Consider the following 26,320-nt stretch of genomic DNA (forward strand, 5'->3'; position numbering starts at 1 on the left):
GCCACATCTACCTTCTCAAGTGGATACTTTGAATAGTAAAGGAATTTTTTCCAAGTGTTCCGGCCAACATTTACCCCTCAACCAACATTGCTAAAAAAAAAGATAATTTGGTCATTATCACGATGCTTTTTTATTGCGGCTTGCTCTATGCAGATTTTCAACAGGGTTTTGTAAATCATCATCAGTAATGACTGTAAAGTGCTTTGGGATGTCTCAGCGTCATGAACTGATCGGTAAAATGCAGGTCGTTTTGTATAGTTCCGTGAGAAGAAATGCGGCTGAGAACAGTTCTCGTTTCCACTGATGTGAAGCTGGTGGAGCTTGGAGCAGCAATTGATGTTGATGTAAGAGAAAAGGGAGCACATTACCACATACAAAATCATAATTGCTTCTACAACTTTCCTTTTTATTAACGAGACCAAATTCTCCACCTACACCAACAGACCGTGGACAATAGAAACTGAGTGCAATGAAAGTGGCTGTGCAGCATTTCACGTGCTATTGCTATTCGCGCTTATGATAGTCAAATACTTCTGCCCCTGTTGCTGAATGCTGTTGTCATAATAACTGTAGCAATACCAAGATTTTACATTTCTTTTTATTCCTTACATCGTGAAGACTAACGGGGTAAAAATCTGGTGATTAGGACTATTCCACTTTCAAGCGGAGGGAGAGGCGCATGAATTTAAGGCCAGGTGGTAGCTGCCTGCAGTGTTGTATGCAGTGCAATAACTGCTGTGGATCTCAATGAGCAAAATTAATTGGAGAGAACTCTGTGCAGCCTGAATGATGGCAGGAACAAAGCTGAAACCTTCCTCTTCAGAGCCAGAGGCAATGATGAAAGCCAGCACACAGAACGCCAAGAACGTAAATGTAAACAGTTCCCCGAAACCACCCCGGAGGATGGGATCTTTGGGAAGTGACTACGGACTAAGGTACTGCAGTTTCTGTTCAGAGATATTCAGCATGATCTCTGCTAAGGACAGGTTGAGAAGCCAGTGCATGAACTACTTTAGATGGCAATGTGGTGCTTTCAGCGGGTTTGAGAAGACGAGCTTCGATATTTGCATACTCAGGTAGGAGGCAGGGAGAGCTAAGAACAGGGCTTCATTTCTTTTCCTGCTGTGTTTCGTACGTTGAATAAAAGATCAGTAACCAGTTTGATAGTAAGCAACTATTGATTTATTTTTTTATACATTGGTAATACTGCTTTCTTACTGAATTCAATAGATGGCCGTGGGTAGTTAAGGTGACATATTAGCTTTCGGTATATTTAAGCAATAGGGAATGTCTTGTTTCACTGGTAATCTACATATTGCACGTGTTCACTGCAGCTAGATATCCACTTGTTAATTCATTATTGTCATAATAGCTCTGCATGACTAGAGTAAATGTTCAATATTTTGGCATTCCAACTTTCATGTTGATTTTTAGTTTACCTGTTTTTTTTCAAAATTTATATTATTGGGAAGAGAGAGATATTCCCGAGCAATTTCTTTGTTTTTGTTCTTTTGTTTATATTGCTGAAATCATTTTAGTAAAAGTTTAACAGGTACATGTTGCAACATTTTAAGATATGCATCAATAGAACTTCTGGAAAAAAACAAATGGCTGTGAATTTAACATTCTTTTTTTCATCCTTCAACTTCCTTTTGATGGAGTATGCAAGCGATGTAGGCGTGTGTAGACCACACGTTGTACATGTGATGTTTATAATATCACTTCAGGCACTTCCTTTCTTTGAATGGTCTACCTCACAGTAAACCTTAAGCTGTGATCGGGACCTTAATATGGAGTCTGGCTTATGTGTAACCTTATGTCATTAACTCTATGAAGATTAGCTGAGATACCTATGGGAAATTAAGCAGCTCAATGCATAGCTGAAAATTGAAAAGTAAGGAATTGAGTGTTTTGTTTTTGGAAGTGAGGAATTATATGTGGTAACCAGAACTATGTTGGGAAGAGTCAATTCAGCTCTTTGGTTTGAGGTGGTTCGTGTTGTTGATTCTTGTCTATGTCCAACTGATGTATTATAAGCAGCATTATGTTATTTAATTTTCATATAATTACATAATTTTTTTCAATCTTTCTATGCCACAATAACACATGCATTTGTAAATTGCATTGCATAATGAAGATGCAGTGGCTGCAATTTATATCATTCAAGAATGGATAGATTAAAGTTTCACTGTGGAAAAAGTCAAAACTCCATTTCATTTGGTGTCACAAGTGGGTCTTGAATCCTTTCCTTTGTAAATTTATAATGTCTAATTTCAATGAGAAACATGGTGAAAAGCCAAGGCCATTGTGCAAGATACTGCCAAGAACAGAGATGAAGTAAACACAGAGGCGGTTAAATAATGCCAAGAAGATTTTAAAGATAGAAGTTAGGAAAAATTGGAGGATAGTCCAGATTTTGAAATCCTTGTAAAGAATGATGGTTTGGAAAGTCTTTGCTACCATGAAAGGCCCATTAAATTAGTGGCATTAGCAGGTCAACAAATTATTTTCTTGTGAGGTTGCAACACACAAAATGCCTTGTACAATTAATGTGTTGAAAAATATTTCCTTCTGCTATTGTGGAGCTTGCAAAGGAAAAGAAGTAAAGTTAGTATGCTTAGTTCATAAGTCTCAGGAAAGGTGTTGGGCAGTGATGTGGGGAGTGTGTACAGAAGAGTGAGGATAGAGAAAGGATGGTGGACAGACTTTGGATTCCTTTGGTACCTGGCCAGGGTCTCAGGTTGGGTTGGTATACACGTTGGCAGGGGATTGTGATTGGCTGTTGGTGAGGGGGACGCAATGGTGTTGGGATCACTGATGGTTGTAGGATATGGGAATCGTTGTTCTTGGGAAAGTTTAAAAACTTGTAATTATATAGCATCCACAGATATTCAGTTACACACTACAATCAATTAATCATTTTGTGTGTTATGTTAAAAAAACATTCATCAACAGGAGTGGAGTTGTTTTTTTTATTTCAGTATTAATTTTGGTCAGAACATTGGGAATTATTTGCTTTGTAAAAGTGAATTTTGAATCTGGGACTTGTTCTAGGTTGAATGCTGCTACTTTGCTTGCCTAGGTAAGACTTGTCAAAAGACTTGTCAAAAAGTCTTTTGACAAGCCTTACCTAGGCAAGACTTAGACTTGTCAAAAAGTGCAGCTGAAGTCCATGGATTGAATTCTGGCTTCTCAGTTCCATAAAAGCACCTCTAATAGTGTTTCTTCTAGATATCAAACCATTCATTAGCTCTTAGACTTGTTCACCCTCGAGTCCCATCGGTGATTGCTACTAAGACACATCTTGCTTGTCTATAACGTTAGGGTTATGTGAATTTCCCTGTGTCTGTTTGCATGTGTCTTTTGACTGCCAGTCTGGATCAGAGACCATCACCTCTATTTCTATTTCTCTCCTTTTTCCTTCTCCGTCATAGAACTTTCTCTCATGGTTTTATACTTGTAACTTCTCCCCTCTTCTGTACCCTGTCCTCCCAAGTTCTGACCCCTAACTTCCAGCATTGCTTTTTTTTTGTTCTGCTGCTGTTATTCCAGGCCTGAGTTCTTCTGAGGTAAGCTAACAGTTTCCCATAACTTCAGTTCTCCATTCTACTCTGATTTCTTTGGCCTCAGCCTTGTTCTGATGATGCTCGACTTAAGATAAGCAATAGGGCATTGTTACAGCACTGACTTTAGCATCAGATAAAGTTTTTCTATTTCTTTTTACACCGTCACTGTGGTCAGTTTTTTTTTGCTTCTTTACTTGTTCTATTACTTTTGCCTTTGACCATCACCTCTTTTGTCAATTATTCTCTTCTGCATGCCACCCTATCACTGATCTTTTCTGTTCCTTTCTCTCTTTCTTTGCACAAAAAACTTATATCTAAATTCATCCAGTTCTGATGGACAATTGACCTGAAATGTTAATTGTTTCTTTGTTCACAGATATTGTTTATCTGACTGAATGATACCATCATTTTCTGTCCTTTTTTTGGAAATTTTAGCATCCATGGTATTTAACCTTTGTATGAAAATTCTTGATTGTACTGTCAAATCCCTCCATCAACCTCCCTTTCTCAATAACCTGTTGAATTCCATGACACCCAGTGGTCACCTTTTTCTCCTTCATTATTCATATTTGAAGTACATTTCCCTATTCTGTTTGGGTCACCTGTCATTGGCACACAACAAGGAGACTTGGCAGACAATTGGCTTTCAGGACCATGTTAAGGCCCACTTCGTAGTCAACTGATTTAGATGATCCAGATGAAACAGAAATTATAATATACTCCTTCATGATCAAGAAATGGTCCTTCTCCTTAGCTGCCCTAGACACATCTGAGAGACAGACAACAAAATCGTGAATGAATGGTTGTGTTGACCAGCCTTTTCATATTTATGTCTGCTGTGGGCTGCATGTATGAAATAGCTTAATGAAATGCTATTGAAGTACTGCTATTATTTCTGCAAGCTGCTTATAACAAGCACTGTTCAAAAAGTAGAACAAACTTTCAATGTCAGTGTAGCATTCATGATCATTTTGGCTAATTGTTTGATTCACCTCTAAAACTGTCAAAAAATATTTTCAGTCTCTAATGCTCTGGCTGCAAAACCTATTGAAATCAGGTGGATTGCAAGTGACTTCAATGAGGAATAAAATTTGGTGGAATATAAAATCATCTTTGCATTTTCTTGACAGTCAGATAAAGTGAAAATAGATTCAACTAAATCCACTGTGGAAGCTTGAAGTAGGGCTCTCACATGGTGCCTACAACTTCTCTAAAAGCATTGTTTTAATTGTCTGACTGTATGAGAGAGTGAGAGATTAAAATACAAAATTGATGATGAACAAAAGCATCCAGAATAATATAAAGCCTCTGGTTATCTCATCATAAAACAGCAGCCTCTTAATTTTTATTACCTTTTCTCTTTAAAGAAAAGCAGCTTAATGTTACTCCTGCCTAACTTACTGATAACTGACTTGCAATTTATATAAATCCCATTGGACTGACTCCCTTTGATCAGTAAAGGGAAAAATAAATGCCTTTGGGTTTTCCAATGCAGAGCAGAAAATTATTCTAATTCTAAGATAGGGTAGATAGTCTTTTTTCCCATGTGTGGGAATCAAAAACAAAAGAGCATAGGTTTAAGGTGAGAAGAAGTTTTAAAGGGGATCTGAGGAGGTTTTGTTTTACACTGAGTGGTTAATATCTAGAACACACTGTGGTGGAATCAGATAGAATCATTGTGTTTGAGACATGTAGACGGGCACTTGAATATGCAGGGTATAGAAGTATACAAACCTCATATGGGCAAATGGGATTAGTATAGATGGGCAGAATGGTTGGCATAGATGTGATTGGCTGAAGGGTGAGTTTCTGTGCTGTATGGCTCAATGACTCTACGATTCTAAGCAGGCTTGGTGCTCATTTTACAAATACTGGCTACAGGATTTGGTAACTATAACGAGCTTGATATCTCTTACTTCTCCCAGTGCATTTTTAGGAAGTCTAATATCAATGCCAACCTAATGAATTTCATAAAAAATGTGAAATATGTAATAATATAGGAACAGTTTAGGTGCAAATTTCTAATCCTAAAAAAGTGCCTTTTTAAAGAGTATGTTTTTAAATCTGTATTTTTGCATAAGTTGGTTTTTTTTGGGGGGGGGCGGGAATAACAAAATTGAGATGTACAGAACTGACACCCAGGAGTTCAATTTTCAATCCACCATTGCACCAAAATATAGATCAGTTGGAAATTTAGCAGAGGAGTGGCATCTGGACAAGTGTAAGGTGATGCATTTTGCAAAGTCAAATGCAAGAGGCAAGTATACAGTGAATGGCGGGACCCTTGGGAGCATTGATGTAGAGAAGGATCTTGGGGTGCAAGTCCATAGCTCCCTGGAAGTAGCAGCACAAGTGGATAGGGTGATAAAGAAGACATACGGCCTACTTGCCTTCATTGATTATGGCTCTGAGTATAAAAGTTGGCAAGTCACGTTGCAGCTGTATAAAACTTTGGTTAGGCCACATTTGCAGTACTTGTGTGCCGTTCTGGTCACTACACCATAGGAAAGACGTGGAAACTTTGGGGAGGGTGCAGAAGAGGTTCACCAGGATGTTGTTGGGATTGGAGTGGATTAGCTATAAGGAGAGGTTGGACAAACTTGGATTGTTTTCTCTGGAGCATCAGAGGCTGAGGGGTGACCCGATAGAAGTTTATAAAATTACGAGAGGCATGGAGAGGGTAGATAGTCAGTCTTTTTCCCCAGGGTGGAATGTCAAATACTACAAGACATAGCCTTAAGGTGAGGGAAGGAGAGTTTAAAGGAGATAGAACATAGAACAGTACAGCACAGAAAAGGCCCTTCAGCCCACAATGTTGTGCCGACTTAGCTATTTCCTCCTACCTACAGAATGCCCATATCCCTCTATTTTCCTCTCATTCATGTGCCCATCCAAGTCCCTCTTAAAAGCATGCAATGAATTTGCCTCCACCATCCTATCAGGCAACGCATTCCAGGCATCCACCACTCTCTCAGTAAAAAATGTACCCCTCACGTCTGTTCTGAACCTGCCCACTCTCACCTTAAATGCATGCCCTCTTGTATTGGATTGCTTAGTAATGGGAAAAAGATGTTGTCCACCCTATCTATGCCCCTCATAATTTTATACACTTCCAACGGATCTTCACCGGTTCAGAGAAAAGACCCCAAGTTTGTCCAGCCTCTCCTGATAGCTCATGCCCTCTAATCCAGGCAGCATCCTAGTAAACCTTCTCTGCACCCTACCTAAAGCTTCGACATCCTTCCTATAGTGAGACGACCAGAATTGCACGCAATACTCAAAATGTGGCCAAACTAGAGTTCTATAGAGATGCAACATAACTTCTTGACTCCTATACTTGATACCCCAATTAATAAATGCAAGCATTCCATAAGCCGCCTTAACCACCCTATCTACCTGTGTAGTCACTTTCAATGAGCCATGGACTTGCACCCCAAGGTCTCTCTGCTCTTCAACACTGTTAAGGATCTTGCCCTTAAGAGTGTACTGCCTCTTGACATTAGTCCTGCCAAGGTGCAACACCTCACATTTATCCGTGTTAAACTCCATCTGCCATTTCTCGGCCCATATCTGCAACTGATCTATATCACACTGCATCCATTGCCAGTCTTCTACACTATTTACAACTCCACCAATCTTGGTATCATCTGCAAACTTACTAACCCATCCATCAACATACTCATCCAGGTCATTTATGTATTATCACAAACAGCAGAGGTCCCAGTACAGATCCCTGTGGAACACCACTACTCACAGGCCTCCAGCCTGAATGAGTCCCTTCAACCACCACCCTCTGCCTTCTATGGGCAAGCCAGTACTGGATCCACTCAGCCAATTCTCCACTGACCCCATGCATCTGAACTTTCTTGATTAACCGATTATGTGGGACCTTGTCAAATGCCTTACTGAAGTCCATATAGATGACATCCACAGCTCTATCTTCATCAATCTCTCTCATCACCCTGTCAAGAAACTCAACCAGGTTAGTAAGACATGACTTGCCCGCACAAAGTCATGCTGGCTTTCCCTAATCAAGCCACTGGATTCCAGATGCTCGTATATCCTATCTCTCAGAATTTCCTCTAACAATTTCTCTGCAACTGACATGAGACTCACCGTTCTCTAATTCCCCGAATTTTCCTTTGTTCCTTTCTTAAATAGAGGAACAACATTAGCCACTCACCAGTCATCCGGTACCTCACTCGTGGTCAAAGAGGACACAAAGATACTGGTCAAGGCCCCAGCAATTTTCTCTCTCACCTCCCTCAGTAACCTGGGGTATATCCCATCGGGCCCCAGGGACTTATCCACCTTAATACTGTTTGGAAGACCTAACACTACCTCCTCCTTAACCTCTAAATGCCCTAACATGTTTCTGCCCTCAGTTCCAATTTCTATGTCCTGCATATCCCTTCCCTGGGTAAATACTGAAGAGAAATACTCATTCAGAATCTCACCCACATCCTCTGCATCCAAACATAGATTCCCTTCTTTATCCTTAAATGGTCCTACCCTTTCCCTCATTATCCTCTTATTCCTGACGTAGGTACAGAATGCCTTTGAATTCTCCTCTATCCTATTTGCTAAGGACTTTTCACGGCCCCTCCTGGTTTTCTTAATTCCTTTCTTGAGTTCATTTCTTGCTTCTCTATAGTCCTCACATGCTCTGTCTGATCCTAACTTCTGAAGCTTTACATACTTGTCCTTTTTCATCTTGACTAAGTTCATTACTTCTCTGGACATCCAAGATTCCCTTATTTTGCCATTCATGTCCTTCCTTCTAATCAGGACATACCTATACTGTGCTCTGTGTATTTGATCTTTAAACACTTTTGACATGCTCGACGTGGACTTGCCAGCAAAAACGTTTTCCCAGTTTACTCTACCTAGTTCCTGCCTTATGCCTTCATAATTAGCCCTGCTCTAATTTAAAACCTTCCCGCTAGCCCCATACCTATCCTTATCTATAGCTATTCTGAAAGTTAATGAGTTGTGGTCATTGTTCCCCAATTGCTTACCCACTGATAGGTGAGTCACCTGGCCAGGCTCATTACCCAACAGCAGGTTCAGAATAACCTCTCCCCTTGTTGGACTGTCAACATGTTGATTTAGGAACCCCTCCTGGATACAGCTAACAAATTCTGCCCCATCTAACCCCCTTGCACTAAAAAGGTCCCAATTTATATCAGGGAAGTTGAAGTCTCCCATGACCACAACCCTGTAATTTTTACACATTTCCCTACTCTGTTTGCATATCCGTTCCTCACTGTCCCAGTGGCTATTGGGAGGTCTATAGCACACCCCCAAGAGAGTGATTGTACCCTTCCTATTCCTGAGTTCTACCCATATAGACTCTGTGTCCGAGCCCTCCATTATGTTTCCCCGGAGTGCAGCTGATATATTATCTCTAATTAGTATTGCAGCTCCTCCCCCTCTTTTACCCCCCTCTCTATTCTTCCTAAAACTCCAAAAGTCTGGTACATAGCTCACCCATTCCTGTCTCTCCCTCAACCAAGTCTCTATTGGCCACAACATCACAGTGCCATGTACTGATCCATGCTCTAAGTTCTTCACTCTTGCCCATGATACACTGAGCATCAAAGTACAAACGCTTCAAGCCATTTGTCTCATCACATCTGTTATCAGGAATCTGCCTAATACTACATTCCCTGACATCAGCCCTCCTGCCCATTCCCTTACTGACCTGTCTTTCCAGTTCCCATCCCCCTGCGAAGCTAGTTTAATCCTTCCCCAGATGTGTGAGGCAAATTTTTTTTACACAGAGAGTGCCTGAACTGCGCTGCCAGGGGAGGTGTTAGAAGCAGATATGATAGCAACATTTAAGAGGCACTTAGCTAGAGACATGAACAGGTAGGGAACAGAGGGATACAGATGGTGTATAGGCAGATGGGATTAGTTCGATTAGCATCATGGTTGACACAGACATGGTAGACCTTAGGCCCTGTTCCTGCACTGTACTATTCTATGTTCTATCCATTTATCATCTTGTCATCTTAACTATGATTTTTCACTAAGTTATCAAGAAGGGGAAACCTATTAATAAGGTTCCTACCAACATTGTACTTGTATGTTTTTACTACTTGATGATAGCATCCTCTGGATTTTTAATATATTCTCTTGAGAAAACGAAGGTAGCTTATATTTCGCAGCTTCAGGACTTGCAAAGCCAATGAGCCTGGTTATACAATAGGAAGTGTGTGCAAAGTAAGTTCCTCCCAACAGCAGTGTAATGATGACTTCCTTTGAGGGACAAATAGTCGACAGAACATTGTTCACATCCCTTGTGCCCTTCTTCAAACACCTCATTTGAAAGATAGATACCACCTCTCGCAGAGTAGTATTCCAGATTATGTGCTCAGGTCTCTGGAATAGAACTTGAATCCACATCTTCTGACTCAGTTGGAGCAGAACCAATTGAGCTAAGGCCTAAAGGTGCTGACTCCATCTCGGGAATGGCAGTCTTCTGGTAGCTTGTTTGTGACCTCCTTTCCTGTGAGACAGTGGCCATTTATCCAAAAGCCACTGAATTTGAATTTTGCATTAGAATTGGTTTATTATTGTCGCTTGTACTGAGGTACAGTGAAAAACTTGTTTTGCATACTGTTCATACAGATTAATTTATTACACAGTGCATTGAGGTAGTACAAGGTAAAACAATACAGAATGCAGAGTAAAGTGTCACAGTTACAGAGAATGTTCAGTGCAGGTAGAAAATAAGGTGTAAGGTCATAACGAGGTAGATTATGAGGTCGAGTTCACCTTATTGTACGAGGGAACTGTTCAATAGTCTTATAAGAGTGGGATAGAAGCTGTCCTTGAGCTTGGAGGTTCATGCTTTCAGGCTTTTGTATCTTCTGCCTGATGGAAGAGGGAGAAGAGAGAATGTCCCGAGTGGGTGAGGTCTTTGATTATTGCTGGATGCTTTACCAAGACAGCGAGAAGTATAAACAGAGTCCATGGAGGGGAAGCTGGTTTCCGTGATATGCTGAGCTGTGTCCACAACTCTGCAGTTTCTTGCGGTCCCGGGCAGAGCAGTTGCCGTACTGGATAGGATGCTTTCTATGGTGCATTGATAAAAGTTGATGAGTGTCAAGGGGGACATGCCAAATTTCTTTAGCCTCCTGAGGAAGTAGAGGCACTGGAGCTTTCTTGGCTGTGATGTCTACGTGGTTCGACCAGGGCAGGCTATCGATGATGTTCACTCCTAAAAACTTGAAGCTCTCAACCCTCTCAGCCTCAGCACCATTGATGTAGACAAATGTATGTGCACTGTCCCCCTTCCTGAAGTCAATGACCAGCTCTTTTCATTTTCCTGACATTGAGGGAACGATTGTTGCCATGACACCATGTCACTAAGCTCTATCTCCTTCCTGTACTCTGACTCATTGTTATTTGAGACACAGCCCACTATGGTGGTATCATCTGCAAACTTGCAGGTGGTGCAAGAGCAGAATCTGGCCATGCAGTCATGAGTGCTTAAGGAGTAGAGTAGGGGGTTGAGGACACAACATCGTGCGGTACCAGTGTTGAGAATAATCGTGCTGGAGGTGTTGCAGCCTATCCTTACTGATTGCAGTCTGTTGATCAGCAAGTCAAGGATCCAGTTGCAGATGGAGGTGTTGAGTCCCAGGTCTCAGAGTTTGGTGATGAGTTTGCTTGGAATTATAGTATTGAAGGCAGAGCTGTAGTCAATAAACAATAGTCTAACGTAGGTGTCTTTACTGTCTAGATGCTCCAGAGATGAGTGTAGGGCCAGGGAGATGGCGTCCGCTGTAAACCTGTTTCAACGGTAGGTGAATTGCAGTGGATCAAGGTTTTTCGGGAAGCTGGAGTTAATGCGTGCCATGACCAGCCTCTCAAAGCACTTTATGATTGTGGATGTCAGAGCCACTGGGTGGTTGTCATTAAGGCACGTTACCTCGTGTTTCTTAGGTGCCAGGACGATAGTGGTCTTTGTAAAGCAGGTGGGAACCTCAGATTGAAGCAGGGAGAGGTTAAAAATGTCTGCAAATACCCCCGCCAGCTGATCTGCACAGGATCTGAGGACACAGCCAGGGACACCATCCAGGCTAAATGCTTTCCGCGGGTTCACTCTCCAGAAGACTGATCTTATGTCCTCAACTGTGACCACGGGTTCAGGTTCATTGGAGACTGTCGGGGTGGGTGGTGACATACCAATCCCCTTCTGTTCAAAACATGAAGTTCTGTTCAGAACATAAAGTCTGTTCTTGACTTTGAGCACATAGTGAGCCTATTATAGCTAAGCTGGTGGTTAGTGTCTACTTATACACTTTCCAGCATTGGAAATAGAGCAGGAGCAAGAACCTGAATGAATTTTCTTTGTACTTTCCACATGGCTTGTGAATTTCCATCTGTGGTGTGCTCTTCTAACTTAAGGTGCTATTGTAATACAAGTTCTTGTTGTTGAATGTTGAGCTCACGTGGAGTCCCTGGTGCTGCCTCATAAATGAGTAATTGTCAGCACAACATTGATATGCAATATGATTCTTTTTACTTTGTGTAGTAACATAACACAACAAATTGTGAATTTATGAAAACATCTTCCCTCTAACTCTGCATTCTTCTTTCATCCATATGATAGTTTTTGCACACTTATTGGAGAAGATGAACCAAATTTACTGATGGTTCAATGTTTTGTTTAGGATTTGCAAATTTACCAAAACAGGACCAAGTAACTGTGAAGGAAAGAGAAAGCAGAAAAGGGGAATAGGTTAATGAGAGAGAGAAAAGCAGACTGAAAGCATTTTTTGGGTATGTAAAAAGTAAAGATTAATGTGGGTCTCTTACATACTAAAACAGGAAAAACTATATTGGCGAATAAGGAAATGGCAGAGAAATTAAACAAATATTTCACGTCCGTCTTCATGGAAGAAGACACAGTAAACCTTTAAGAAAATATGGGGAACCACAGGTCCAACATGAATAAAGAATCGAAAGGAATTAGCATTAGTAAAAAATTAGTATCAGAGAAATCAATGGGATTAAAAGGATGGAATTAAATTTCAAGGACCTGATGGCCTAAATCCTAGGGTTTTGAAGGAGATACCCAGGAACATGGAACATTACAGCACTGTACAGGTCCTTTGGCCCACAATGTTTTACCGACATTTTATCCTGCTCTAATATCTATCTAACCCTTCCCCACCATGTAGCCCTCCATATTTCTATCATTCATGTGGCAATCTAACAGTCTCTTAAATGTCCCTAGATAATGGAAGCACTTGTCACCATCCAAATTTCATTAATTCCTAAAAGTGAAGAAGTGCCAGCCTAGTGAAGCTGTAACTGTAACTACATGCATGCTAAACAGCACGTGTTTAGCATGCAATAGACTGAGATAAGCAACCTTGCAACCAGCAAATCCAATTGAAGCTCTACAATCCTAGCACAATTAGTCATGAACTCCAACATCCCCTTTCTTAACAACAACAATGGGTCACAGCATGTGAATGCCAGGAAAAGACTGAAGGATTTGCACCCACATGAGGCCAGAAGTAGCTGAGTAGATTAATCATCTCAATTTGCACCTGAGAACCCCACCATCACAGCCTTAAGCCAATATGTTTCATTCCAGGGAAGACTGAGAGCAACAAATATTGCAAAAGCTAAGTGATCAGATGACATCCCAGTTATAGTACTAAAGACCTGTGTCAATAATTAGATGCGTCTCCAGTACAGCTTAATACAGACAGCTACCCATCAGCATTGAAATTTGTCCAGATACGTCCTCTTCACAAAAAATCCAGTCAAGATAATTACAGCCCAGTCAGTTTTCTCTCAGTCATCAAAGAGTGATGGAAAGTGGCATCAATGGTGTTTGCCAATAATTCCGCCATGTTTAGTTTCATTCACAACTCCGCACTATGTGAAGGTATTTGCAGATGCAGTAAAAATTTACCAGAAAGATTCCAGGGAGAATGGAATTTAATTGTTAGATGGGCTGGATTAAAGCCTGTGAATAACTGAAGTAGTAAGAACATGTATGGATAGGATGTCTAACTATGAGGAAAGGTGTCTTTCTTTGGACTGGATGGGAGTGTATACTGGAGTTCCCCAGGAGTTGGTACGAAGATTGCTGCTTATCTTAATATATGTAAATGACATTGGCTTGGAAATACAAAGCACAATTTCCAAATTTTCTGACACAATGTTTGGAAGCATAATGAACTATAAAGCAGATAATAATTGACTTCAGAAAGGTATGATGTGCTGGTGGAATGCATGGACATGTGACAGATGAAATTTAACTTGAAAAATCAATCTAATATCTTTTAGTTGCAAGAACAGGGAGAAGCAAGGGAAACTAGAGGACAGAGTTCTAAAGAGGTACAAGAACAGTGACATGGGTATTATATATGCATGGAACAGTATAAGTGGCAGAGCTGTTTGAGAAAGTGGTTAGAAACCATAACACGGTCCGGGACTTTATGAATGGAAACATGAAGTATAAGAACAAGGAAGTCAAAGTCAAAAATTTTGGAGTATTGTGTCCAGTTTTGGGGATGATATTGTAGGAAATATGTGAATGCATTTGTAGATGCAGAAAAGATTTACCAGAATGATTCCAGGGAGAATGGAACTCAGTTATTGTAGATAGACTGAAGAAACTGGCGTTGTGCTCCTTTGAATAGAGGAAGTTGAGACTAGATCTAAAAGAGATATTTAAACTCATGAAGGGTCTAGACAGTAAATAGAGAGAAAATGTTCCATTTGCTAGGAGGCCCAGGAACCAGAGGCATTTGTAATAAAAACAGAAGTGATATGAGAAGGAACCTTTTTAATGCCACAAGTGGTTAAGGTCTGGAAGGAACTGCCAAGGTTGTAAGTTGATGTATATTTAGTTGTGGTATTGAAAAGGGAGCTGGTCAAGCACGAGAAAGGAACGAATTTGCAGAGCAATAGAGAGAAGGTGGGAGAGTGGAACAAGCTGGATTGGCCTTGCATTAGGCCATTATAGACTTGATGGACCAAATGACCACCTTCTATGGTGTAACTTTTCTGTGATTTCTCTGTAATTGGGAATTGTACCCCCAGAGGGTTCCTATTCCTGTCTCCTCTCTATTTTTCCCTCTGTGATTACCTTCCCTTTTCTCCTTCCAACCAATGATCTCATCTGGCTTCTCACTCGATCCTGACTTGACCCAATCTCTGACTGAGGTTCTGATCTGACCCCCTGATCTCTGACCAAGGCCCCAAGATGACCCTGATCTCCGATTGCTAGGTCTCTGTCCCCTAAAATGATTCAAACGAGGGCCTGTTCCAGAGCTCAACTGCCCTTTTCCACATCTGGCTGTAAGCTAAATTTGAAAGGGCCATTCAGTGGTGCTGAACACACTGGAAGTTAGGCATTACTGAATGTTGATGCAACAGGCCCACAATTCAAACTGAACCTTGAACCTGCCTCCCAATTGCCAATGAAAGGCCATGGGGAACTTGAGAAGAGGGATGAAATTGAGACATTCCTGTACCAAAAGCCAATAGAAGACAGAGGAGTAGAGTTTTGGATGAGCTGATGCCTTTCTCTGGTTTGTAGGGAAAGAACTTTTTTTTGGAGGTGGACTTTTTACAGAGTATGCAAAATATCTGGGTGAAATTAAAAAGGCAATATGTGTCTGTTTCTGTGTGTGTGCGTGTGTTTGTGCATGTGCCTGTCTGTGTCTCTTGTTAATTGTGAGTCCTTGCAGTGTGTGAAGTAGCTGCCATATGTGCATAGAAAACAACAGTGAGTAAATGTCATCAGTAATTCACAGGCTGTAAAACATTCTGGAATATCCCACGGTTATGAAATGTGATGCATAAATATAAATGCTTACCTAGGTTAATATAGTAGAATTAGAAAATAAACTGTTACACGTTTAGTTTTCCAATATTGTAACTTTGTCAACAATTTTCTATTGTAAATCAGCAATGATCAGATGATTTTCATGTTTATCTTTTTTTTAACTAAATTTACCTGCAGCTGGCTTTTCTGTTCACTCTTTTTCTGGCAAGAAGCAAGGGTAATGCTTTCAACTGGTGATTAAAATGCACATTTTCGTCTCTTGAATGCACTTTTGTATCACAACACAAAATGGTGTTTATTTCTATAAACATCATTGAGGCAACCAAAGAGCTTCAGAGCTGATGACACATTTGTAATATGTGGTCACTATTGTAATATAGGAATATATATGAATGAATTCTGGGATTTACAAGCACATTTATTGTGCCTCTCTTAATGATCACAAAAGATGACATGCAGAGTAAAATGGCCTATCTGCTATCTTGTGCTGCTGAAAATCCCATTATTTATGAAAGCATGTATTGACATTGGAGGCAGTCTAAAAGAGATTGACTGTGCTAATGCTTAGGATATCTAAGTACAAGTGGCTAAAAAAGTTGGATCCACATTCTTTGGGGTCTAGAAGAATGAGAGGTGATCTCATTGAAACATATAATATCCAAAACTGTGTGCAGTTTTGGGCCCCTCATCTTAGGAAGGATGTACTGATGTTGGAGAGGGTTCAGAAAAGATTTACGAGGATGATTTCCGGAATGAAAGGGCTTACTTATGATGAGCGTTTGTCAGCTCTTGGACTGTACTCACTGGAGTACAGAAGAATGAGAGGGGACCTCATAGAAACATTTAGAATGTTGAAAGGACTGGACAGAGTAGATGTGGTTAAGCTGTTTCCCTTGGTGGGTGAGTCCAGGACAAGAGGGCACAATCTTAGAGGGTACCGGTTTAAAACAGAAATGAGGAGAAATTTCTTTAGCCAGAGGGTAGTGAAATTATGGAATTCTTTGCCACGTACAGCTGTGGAGGCCCAATCATTGGGGGCGTTTAAGGAGGAGATTGATAGGTATCTAATTAGTCAAGGTATCAAGAGATAAAGGGATAAGGCTGGAAATTGGGGCTAGATAGGAATAGTATTAGTTTAACTCATGGAGCAGACTCGATGGGCTGAATGGCCTACTTCTGCTCCTTTGTCTTATGATCTTGTAAGGGGACATTAATAAATTCGCCAATGACACCACTGTTGTTGGTAGACTCTCAGATGGCGATGAGGAAGCTTATAGGAGTGAGTTAGATTGGCTGGTTGAGGGATGTCGCAACAACAACCTCGCACTCAACGTCAGCAAGACCAAGGAATTGATTGTGGACTTGGTGAAGGGGAAGTTGGGAGAACACACAACAGTCCTCATTGAGGGGTTAGTGGTGGAAAGAATGAGCAGCGTCAAGTTCCCGGGCGTCAACACCTTGGAAGATCTTTCCTGGGTCCGACACATTGATGCAGTCACGAAGAAGGCAAGCTAGCAGCTCTACTTCATTAGGAGTTTAAGGAGATTCAGTGTGTCACCAAAGGCTCTTACAAATTTCTCTGGATGTACAGTGAAGAGTGTTCTGACTGGTTGCATCACAGCCTGGTATGGAGGCTCCAATGCACAGGATCGCAAGAGGCCACAGAGGGTTTTAGACCCAGCTCCATCACAGGCACAACCCTCCCCACCATCGAGAACATCTTCAAGAAGCAGTGCCTCAAGAAGGCAGCATCCATCACGAAGGACCATCACGTGCCCTTTTCTCATTACTACTATCGGGGAGGAGGTACAGGAGCCTGAAGACCCACACTCAGTGATTCTGGAACAACTTCTTCCCCTCTGCCATTGGATTACTGAACAGTCCACGAACAATACCTCATTATTCCTTCCTTTTGCACCCTATTTATTTTTGTAATTTATAGTAATTTTATGTCTTGCTCTGTACTGCTGCACTGCAAAACAACAAATTTCATGTCATAGAAGTCAGTGATAATAAATCTGATTCTGACAACAGGCTAGATTTTGAGACATGTTTCCACTAGTAGGAGACTCACTAATGATGGGGCATAATTAGAAGATAAGGGGACAGTCATTTAAAACTGAAGGAATTTCTTCTCGCAGAGGATGGTGAATCTCTGGAATTCTCAGCCTCAGAGGATTGTAAAGGCTAGGTCAGTGGCGATATCTAAAGAGGAGGTAGATAAGCTTTGGAACGATCAAGAAATTGAGGGGAGAGGGAACTGGCACAGTAAAGAAGTTGAGGTTTGGGGTAGATCAGCCATGATGATATTAGAAGGGCAGGCTTGATCCTGTTCCTATTTCTTGTTTTCTTGTGAGTACCACAATATGAACTCTGAATCTGAAAAATGTAGCTGATTATCAGAAATAACCAAAAATGGATGCTTTGTTTTGGCAGAGACCTTGACCTTGTGATCAGCAGCAAAGCGATAGCATTTGCTGCTAATCTCAGAAAGTTGATGACGAAGACCTAGTGGTTTCTGTGGTGTGTATTTCCTCTGTAACATTTAATTCACTCTGCGGTAAACTGTGGCAAAAAGTTGGCAGCCAGGAGCTTTGGTGTCATCAAGTAGACTGAGAAGCCAATTGCACAGAAGATTTCTCAGACTCCAAACCCAAAGTAAAAAAGCACTTACTTTTAATTAACTTTGTAAACAATTTACAGAGACATAAGGATTGGGATATACCCATAAAGTGTTGAAATGTCATAATTTATTAAAATGTTTAATTATCCTAACATTATGTAGCAAATGAGAGTGTGCATATCCGTAACCTCACATTATACACGTTTTTTTAGTGGATTGTTAGAGGAACCTCTTTGACTACTTTCCTCCAACCACTCTTACAGCCTTGCATATGCGTCTCTGATTATCATTTGTTTAGCCAACTGAAAAACAAATGGGTAGTACTTTATTGGATTGTATCCAATAATACCATTAAAAGATCATAACGTGGCAGATATTTCTAATCAAAAGAATGCCTGTAATCTTTGCTTGCTCCTCTCTTTTTCTGGTCATAATTTATCATTTGATGAAATAACCACTTGAATTTTTCTCCAGTCTATGGCATGCACTCACTTTAGTCCTAGCTTCCTTCCAGGATGTTAGAAAGACTTGCATTGAAAGAGCACCATTAATAACCTCAGGATGTCCCTTACAGCCAATTAAGTGTACTTGCAGTTTTTAAGGTAAGAAGCTCAGCAACCAATTTGTGGTGTGAAATTGATCAGATAACCTTTTTAGTGATGTTAATTGAAAGATAAATATTGGCTGGAACACCAGATGTCATCTCCTGTGCCATTCTTTGAAAGAATACCTTGGGATCTTTTGCATTCAACTGAATGGGCAAATTAGATCTTGGTTTAACCTCTCACCTGAAAGTTGCCACCTGTGGCCATATAGAATTTCCTCTGTACTTTATTGGAGTGCCAGTCTAGTGTTTTTTTTGTGTGTGTATTATTGTCTAGACTTGTATTGTGATACTTAAAAGTGAATACTAGAACTGAGCCATAGTGTTACCAAAGTCCAGGGCCTTCCAGTGTTGGGGAATAACGCCTAATTGGTATGCCATCTTGTTTTTTATTCCCTTTTTTTTACAATAAGTACAAGAGAGAAAACCTATAAATCTATAGGTAAAGGGATATAAATATGCCACTGAATTCAGTTATTGCAGTAAAATGAGCAAAGGGGTGCTATTCAGTTCCAAAATGAGTGAATGTTATTGGTCATTCAGTTGTTGTAAACCTTTAGACCAGACCAAACAACAGAGGGACAATTTTTACCTCAAGGTAGATTTTTGAAGGCTGATGGTCAAATTGAGTGCAGAAAAAATTTACTTGCCTAAGTTTCAGATGCAGGGTGTTTTAACCACCTGAATCCCATTTAGAAAGTCCCTGCCCAATTACCACCATGGACCACTTTGTAGATCAACCCAAATCTGCATCTGAACTTCTGTCAATGAGTCGATCTTGAAATGTTGGACACAAAGGAACCCAGATCCAATCTTGGCATTACTCCCAGCATAGAATGATACTGATGGTCTTTTGGTCCATCATGTTTGTGATGATATTTTGGAAAAAAACACTTTTCTTTCCTTATAACTGTTCAATGTTTTCCTTTTACATTTAATTCCCTTATTCTCTTTTCAAAGTTACTATTGAATCAACTTCCACCACCCTTTCAAGCAGTGCATTCCAGAACATAAATGAATTTAGGCTATTTTTCAACTTCAGCTTATTCAACTCAGCCACTTATTCTCATGCAGCACTTAAATAATTTAAGTATCCTTGACCCATTTTGATGCATGTTGGGATTCCAGTCACTTCAAAGCATTTATTTACAAAATGAGACTTCATATGAAGTAGAATTCCATTCAATTATATATTTTACTTGACCATTTAATGTTTACTCACATTACTGATTTCCAAGATCCCATTCTGACATTTGACTAAACCCGTGTGTGTTCTTTTCTTAGTAACTTCAGAGAAGATGCAGGAAAATATTTGCTGTTTGTCAGAACAGAAAGCATTCGGTGTTTTACAACAAGAATAAACAGTTTCGCAATAATTTCAATTCCAGTATTCAAACATTGAACAAAGTAAGGTCAAATAACAAACTATAAATTTCCATCAACCTACTTTAAAGGAATAATGTTTCCCATTGGTGCTTCCTTCCAGTAAAATTGTTTACACAGCTGCACAATTAATGAGTCCATTTTCAACTCTTTTTGGTTAGAGCCTATTGTCAAAGCTATAGCTTATTCTTTTTTGGCACCTTTTGACAGGACGAAACAATGTAAGCTAGTTTGTTAAATAGGAAAAGGAATATGTAATGAACTACTGAGAAATAAGCCAAGAGGTTTGGAAAGTTTTTTGAAATTCTCTATTTCAGAGTGCCGTGGGTGCTCAGTTAGTCAGAGAGTAACGAAGTCATACAGCATGGAAACAGGCCTTTCAGCCTATCTTGTCCAATGCCAACCATGGTGGCCACCAAGCTAGTCCCATTTGGCCTATATCCCTCTAAACCCTTCCTATCCATGTACTTAACCAAACTGTCTTTAAAATGTTGTTATTGTGCCTGCCTCAACCACTTCCTCTGGCAGCTCGTTCCACATACGCACCACCCTCTGGGTGAAGAAGTTACCCCTCAGGTCCCTTTTAAATCATTCACCTCTCACCTTAAACCCATGCCCTCTAGTTTTTAGTTCCACTACCCTGGGAAACAGACTCTGTGCATTCAATCTATCCATACCCCTCATGATTTTATACACCTCTATATGGTCATCCCTCAAACACTTTTTAAGTGTTTCTATAAGTTTTAGTCGGGAAGAGTGGGGGCTGGACTGCGCAGGCACAGCGCGGGCAGTTTAAAAAGTGAACTGCCATATCCAGCGGGCAGCGGAGTGAGAGGGAGCAGAGTGGTCGGGCTTTGGCTTAAGGGGCTTAGGCGGTAAAGGAGCGAGGTAGGTGAGTAGCTGGTAGGTAGGTAAAGCTAAGGTTTACCTGTTATCTGTGATAAATATTTAAGTAGGAAAAACTAGTGGGAGGAAAAAAATGGAATTAGTTCAGATGGACGACATGGTGGGGTGCTGCAGCTGCTTGATGTGGGAACTCGTGGACCTTGCTGCAGTCCCAGATGGCCACATCTGCAGTAAGTGCTTGAGGCTGGAGGAACTTCGGCTCAAAATTGATGAGCTGGAGTTACAGCTTCAAACACTGCGCAGCGTCAGGGAGGGGGAGAGTTTTGTAGATACTGTACATAAGGAGATGGTCACCCCCCCCCTTAGAGCAGGTAATTCTGGAGTCCAGGAAGCAGATAGAATGGTGACTGTCAGGGGAGGGAAAAGGAAAAAGGAAACGAACAGGCAGACAGAGCAGAGGACCCCGGAGGCTGTTCCCCTCAATAACAGGTTTTCCGCTTTGGAGGCTGTTGAGGGAGATGACCTGCTGGGGCCTAGCACCAGTAGCCAGGTCTGTGGCACTGGCACTGGTCCTGCTGCTCAGAAGGGAAGGGAGGAGAAGAGGAAGGCGGTAGTGATAGGGGACTCGATAGTCAGGGAAACAGATAGGAGGTTCTGTGGCAGTGAGCATGAATCCCAGAAGGTTTGTTGCCTCCCAGGTGCCAGGGTCCAGGATGTCACTGATCGGGTCCACAGGATTCTAGAGCAGGAGGGAGAACAGCCAGAAGTCGTGGTTCATGTTGGTACCAACGACATAAGTGGTAAGAGGGATGAGGTCCTGAAAAGTGAGTTTAGCGAGCTAGGCAGAAGGCTGAAGGACGGGATCTCGGGATTGCTGCCAGTGCCACGCGATAGTGAAGGTAGGAATAGGAGGAGATGGCAGATAAATGCATGGCTGAGAAGTTGGTGCAGGAGGGAGGGTTTTAGATTTTTGGATCATTGGGATCTCTTCAAGGGAAGGTGGGACCTGTACAGAGAGGACGGGTTACACCCGAACCTGAAGGGGGCCGATATCCTTGCGGCCAGGTTTGCTAGGGTGGTTCAGGACGGTTTAAACTAGATTGCAAGGGGGAAGGGAACCAGAGGAGTCGGGCAGAGGAAGAAGGGGATGGGGAAAAGTCAGATCTGACAGGTAGAGAGGCTTTGAGGAAGGAGAAGCAGAATACAGGCTACAAAAGTAGTAAGGTGGATGGGCTAAAGTGCATTTACTTGAATGCGAGAAGCATCAGGAGTAAGGGAGATGAACTGAGAGCTTGGATAAGTTCATGGGACTATGATATTGTGGCTATTACAGAGACACGGCTGACATCGGGGCAGGAATGGTTATTGAATATTCCTGGTTTTCAGTGTTTTAAAAGGGATAGGGAGGGGGGGAGAAGAGGAGGAGGGGTGGCGATACTGGTCAGGGACACGGCTACAGCTGCAGAAAGGGTAGATAGTGTAGAGGGATCCTCTCTAGAGTCAATACGGGTGGAAGTTAGGAACAAGAAAGGGGCAGTTACCCTCCTGGGAGTATTCTGTAGGCCCCCCTGGTAGCAGTAGGGATACTGAGGAGCAGATTAGGAGGCAGTTTTTGGAGAGATGTGAAAATAACAGTGTTATTATAATGGGAGATTTCAACTATCCAAATATTGATTGCACCTACTTAGTGCCAAAGGTTTAGATGGGGCGCAGTTTAAGTGTGTCCAGGACAGATTCCTGAGGCAGTATGTTGATAGGCCGACTAGAGGGAATGCCATATTAGATCTAGTTTTAGGTAATGAACCAGGTCAGGTGACAGATCTATCGGTGGGTGAGCATTTGGTGGACAGTGACCTTTAGAATTGTCATGGATGGGGATAGCAGCAGAGAGGACGGGAAGATATTTAATTGGGGAAAGGCAAATTATGAGGCTATAAGGCGAGAACTTGGGAGTGTAAATTGTGGTGACATTTTTGAAGGGAAATGTACTATGGAGATGTGGTCGATGTGCAGGGATCTTTTGCAGGATGTTAGGGATAAAGTTGTCCCGGTGAGGCAGAGAAGGAATAGTAGGGTGAAGGAACCGTGGGTGACGAGAGAGGTGGAACAAATAGTTAGGAAGAAGAGGGCAGCATACATATGGTGTAAGCAGCAAGGATTGGATAGGGCTCGTGAGGAATATAGAGTAGCAAGGAAGGAACTTAAGAAAGGGCTGAGGAGAGCGAGAAGGGGACAGGAAAAGGCTTTGGCGAGTAGGGTTAAGGAGAATCCCAAGGCTTTTTTCTCGTACATAAAGAGCAGAAGGATGGCTAGGGTAAAGGTAGGTCCGATTAAAGACAAAGGTGGGAGGATGTGCCTGGAAGCTGTGGAAGTGGGTGAGGTTCTCAATGAATACTTCTCTTCAGTATTCACCAAGGAGAGGGGTCTTGATGATGCTGAGAACAGTGTAGGTGAGGGTAATGTTCTAGAGTATGTAGATATTAAGAGAGAGGATGTGTTGGAGTTGTTAGAAAATATTAGGACAGATAAGTCCCCGGGGCCTGATGGAATATTCCCCAGGCTGCTTTGTGAGGCGAGGGAGGAGATTTCTGAACCATTGGTTAGGATCTTTGAGTCCTCGTTGTCAATGGGGATGGTACCGGAGGATTGGAGGGTGGTGAATATTGTCCCCTTATTCAAAAAAGGTAGTAGGGATAGTCCAGGGAATTACAGACCAGTGAGCCTTATGTCTGTGGTGGGTAAGCTGTTGGAAAGGATTCTAAGAGATAGGATCTATGAGCATTTGGAGGAGCATTTGGAGAAACATGGACTGATTAGGGACAGCCAGCATGGCTTTGAAGGGAAGATCTTGCCTCACAAGCCTGATAGGGTTCTTTGAGGAGGTGACCAGGAAGATTGATGAGGGTAGTGCAGTGGATGTGATCTACATGGATTTTAGTAAGGCATTTGACATGGTTCTGCATGGTAGGCCAAGGGATCCGGGGAAGCTTGGCCGTGTGGATTCAAAATTGGCTTGCCTGTAGAAAGCAGAGGGTTGTGGTGGAGGGAGTGCATTTGGATTGGAGGGCTGTGACTAGTGGTGTCCCACAGGGATTGGTTCTGGGACCTCTACCTTTTGTGATATTTATTAATGACTTAGATGAGGGGGTGGAAGGCTGGGTTAGCGAGGTTGCAGATGACACAAAGATTGGTGGTGTTGTGGATAGTGTGGAGGGCTGTCGAAGCTTGCAGAGGGATATTGATAGGATGCAGAGCTGGGCTGACAAGTGGCAGATGGAGTTCAATCCAGAGAAGTGTGAGGTAGTACACTTTGGAAGTACAAACTCCAAGGTGGAGTACAAGGTAAATGGCAGGATTCTGGGCAGTGTGGAGGAGCAGAAAGATCTGGGGGTTCATATCCTCAGATCACTGAAAGTTGCCTCGCAGGTGGATAGGGTAGTTAAGAAAGCTTATGGGATGTTAGCTTTCGTAAGTCGGGGGATCGAGTTTAAGAGCTGCGAAGTGATGATGCAGCTTTACAAAACTCTGGTTAGGCCACACTTAGAGTACTGTGTCCAGTTCTGGTTACCTCATTATAGGAAGGATGTGCAGGTGTTGGAAAGGGTGCAGAGGAGATTTACCCAGGATGCTGCCTGGATTAGAGAGTATGGATTATGAGGAGAGACTAAAGGAGCTAGGACTGTTCTCATTGGAGAGGAGGAGGATGAGGGGAGACATGATAGAGGTATACAAGATATTGGGAGGAATAGATAGAGTGGACAGCCAGTGCCTCTTTCCCAGGGTGCCAATGCTCAAAACAAGAGGACATGGCTTTAAGGTATTGGGTGGGAAGTTCAAGGGTGATGTCAGAGGGAGGTTTTTCACCCAGAGAGTGGTTGGTGCATGGAATGCGCTGCCTGGGGTGATGGTGGAGGCTGATACATTGGACAAGTTCAAGAGATTGTTAGATAAGCAAATGGAGGAATTTAAGATAGAGGGATATGTGGGAGGAAGGGGTTAGATAGTCTTACGTGTGGTTTGAAGGGCGGCACAGCATGGTGGGCCGTATTGTTCTATGTTCAATCTCCTATGTTCCAAGGAATAAAGACCTAGCTTGCCCAACCTCACTCTATGACTCAGGCCCTTGAGTCCTGGCAGCATCTTCATAAATCTTCTCTGCACTCTTTCCAGTTTTATGATGTCTTTTCTATAACGGGTGACCAAAACTGTACACAGTACTCCAAGTACGGTCTCACCAGCAGCTTGTACAACTGCAACATAATGTCCCAACTCCTATACCCAGTGCCCTGACTGAAGGCCAGGGTGCCAAATGCCTTCTTCACCACCCTGTCCACCTGTGACACTGCTTTCAGTGAACTATGTACTTGTACTCCTAGCTCCCTTGGTTCCACAACATTCCCCAGGACCCGACCGTTCACTGTACAAGTTCTACCCTGGTTTAACTTTGCAAAGTGCAACACTTCGCATTTATCCAAATTGAAAGTAATTTGCCAATCTTCGGCCCACTTACCTTGCTGAGAGAGATCCCCCTGTAATTTTTGATGAACTTCTTCACTGAGTACGATACCACCTATTTTAATTAGCAAACTTACCAACCATGCCTTGTACATTCACATCCAGATAGGTTGTATAAATAACAAACAACAAAGGTCCCAGCACTGATCCCTTTGGCACACCACTAGACACAGGCATCCAGTCCGAGAAACAACTTCCGAATGTCACCCTCTTCTTCCTAACATCGAGTCAATTACAAATCCAATCAGCTGTTTCTCCATGGATCCCATGCTACCTAACCTTCCGGACTAGCCTGCCATGCGGGACCTTGTCAAAGGCCTTTCTAATGTCCATGTAGACAACATCCACTGCCCTACCCTCATCTGTCCTCTTGGTTAGCTCTTCAAAAAACTCTAAGAGATTTGTCAGACAGAATTTCCCACACAGAAAGCTCTGTTGACTATCCCTAATTAGATCTTGCCTATTCAAATGTTGGGAAATCCTGTCCCTCAGAATCCACTCCAGTAACTTAGCCACCACTGATGTCAGACTCACCAATCTGTAGTTCCCTGGCTCGACCTTGCTGCCCTTCTTAAACAACAGTACAACAATAGCCACCCTCCAGTCTTCCAGAACTTCACCTGTGGCTAAAGATGAAGCAAATATTTCTGCAAGGGCCTCCGTAATTTCTTCCCTAGCTCCCCACAAGGTCCGCGGATGCACTTGGTCGGGCCCTGAGGATTTATCCACTTAATGCGCTTTAAGGCCACCAATACCTCCTCCCAGGTAATTAGTATGCGGTCCAAGGCATCATCACTCATTTCCCTCATTTTTTTTTGATCCACCATTTTCTCCACAATAAAAACTAATGAGAAATATTCATTAAAAATCTTGCCCATCTCCTGTGGCTCCACAATTAGACAGCCATGCTGATCTTTAAAGGGACCTTTTCTCTCCCTAGCCACTCTTTTACTCTTAAT

At 42.0% G+C, this 26,320-nt stretch overlaps 1 protein-coding gene across 3 annotated transcripts in view; it reads left to right on the forward strand.

Annotated features, from left to right (window-relative positions):
• The window catches only part of kcnt1b (potassium sodium-activated channel subfamily T member 1b), a 225,720-nt gene that overhangs the window by 47,373 nt on the left and 152,027 nt on the right, over window positions 1–26,320 (forward strand). For 2 of the 3 annotated variants that reach the window (XM_052036743.1, XM_052036744.1), the window contains exon 1: window positions 813–935. The exons of the other annotated variant lie outside the window; for it this stretch is intronic. In XM_052036743.1, the coding sequence (XP_051892703.1) occupies window positions 835–935 (101 nt within the window). In that variant the 5' untranslated portion in view covers window positions 813–834. Of the gene's footprint in view, window positions 1–812; window positions 936–26,320 lie in introns of those variants that run through there. 3 annotated transcript variants of the gene reach the window in all.

The sequence above is a fragment of the Pristis pectinata genome, chromosome 23, assembly GCF_009764475.1.
Source record: "Pristis pectinata isolate sPriPec2 chromosome 23, sPriPec2.1.pri, whole genome shotgun sequence".
Lineage (NCBI taxonomy): Eukaryota > Metazoa > Chordata > Chondrichthyes > Rhinopristiformes > Pristidae > Pristis > Pristis pectinata.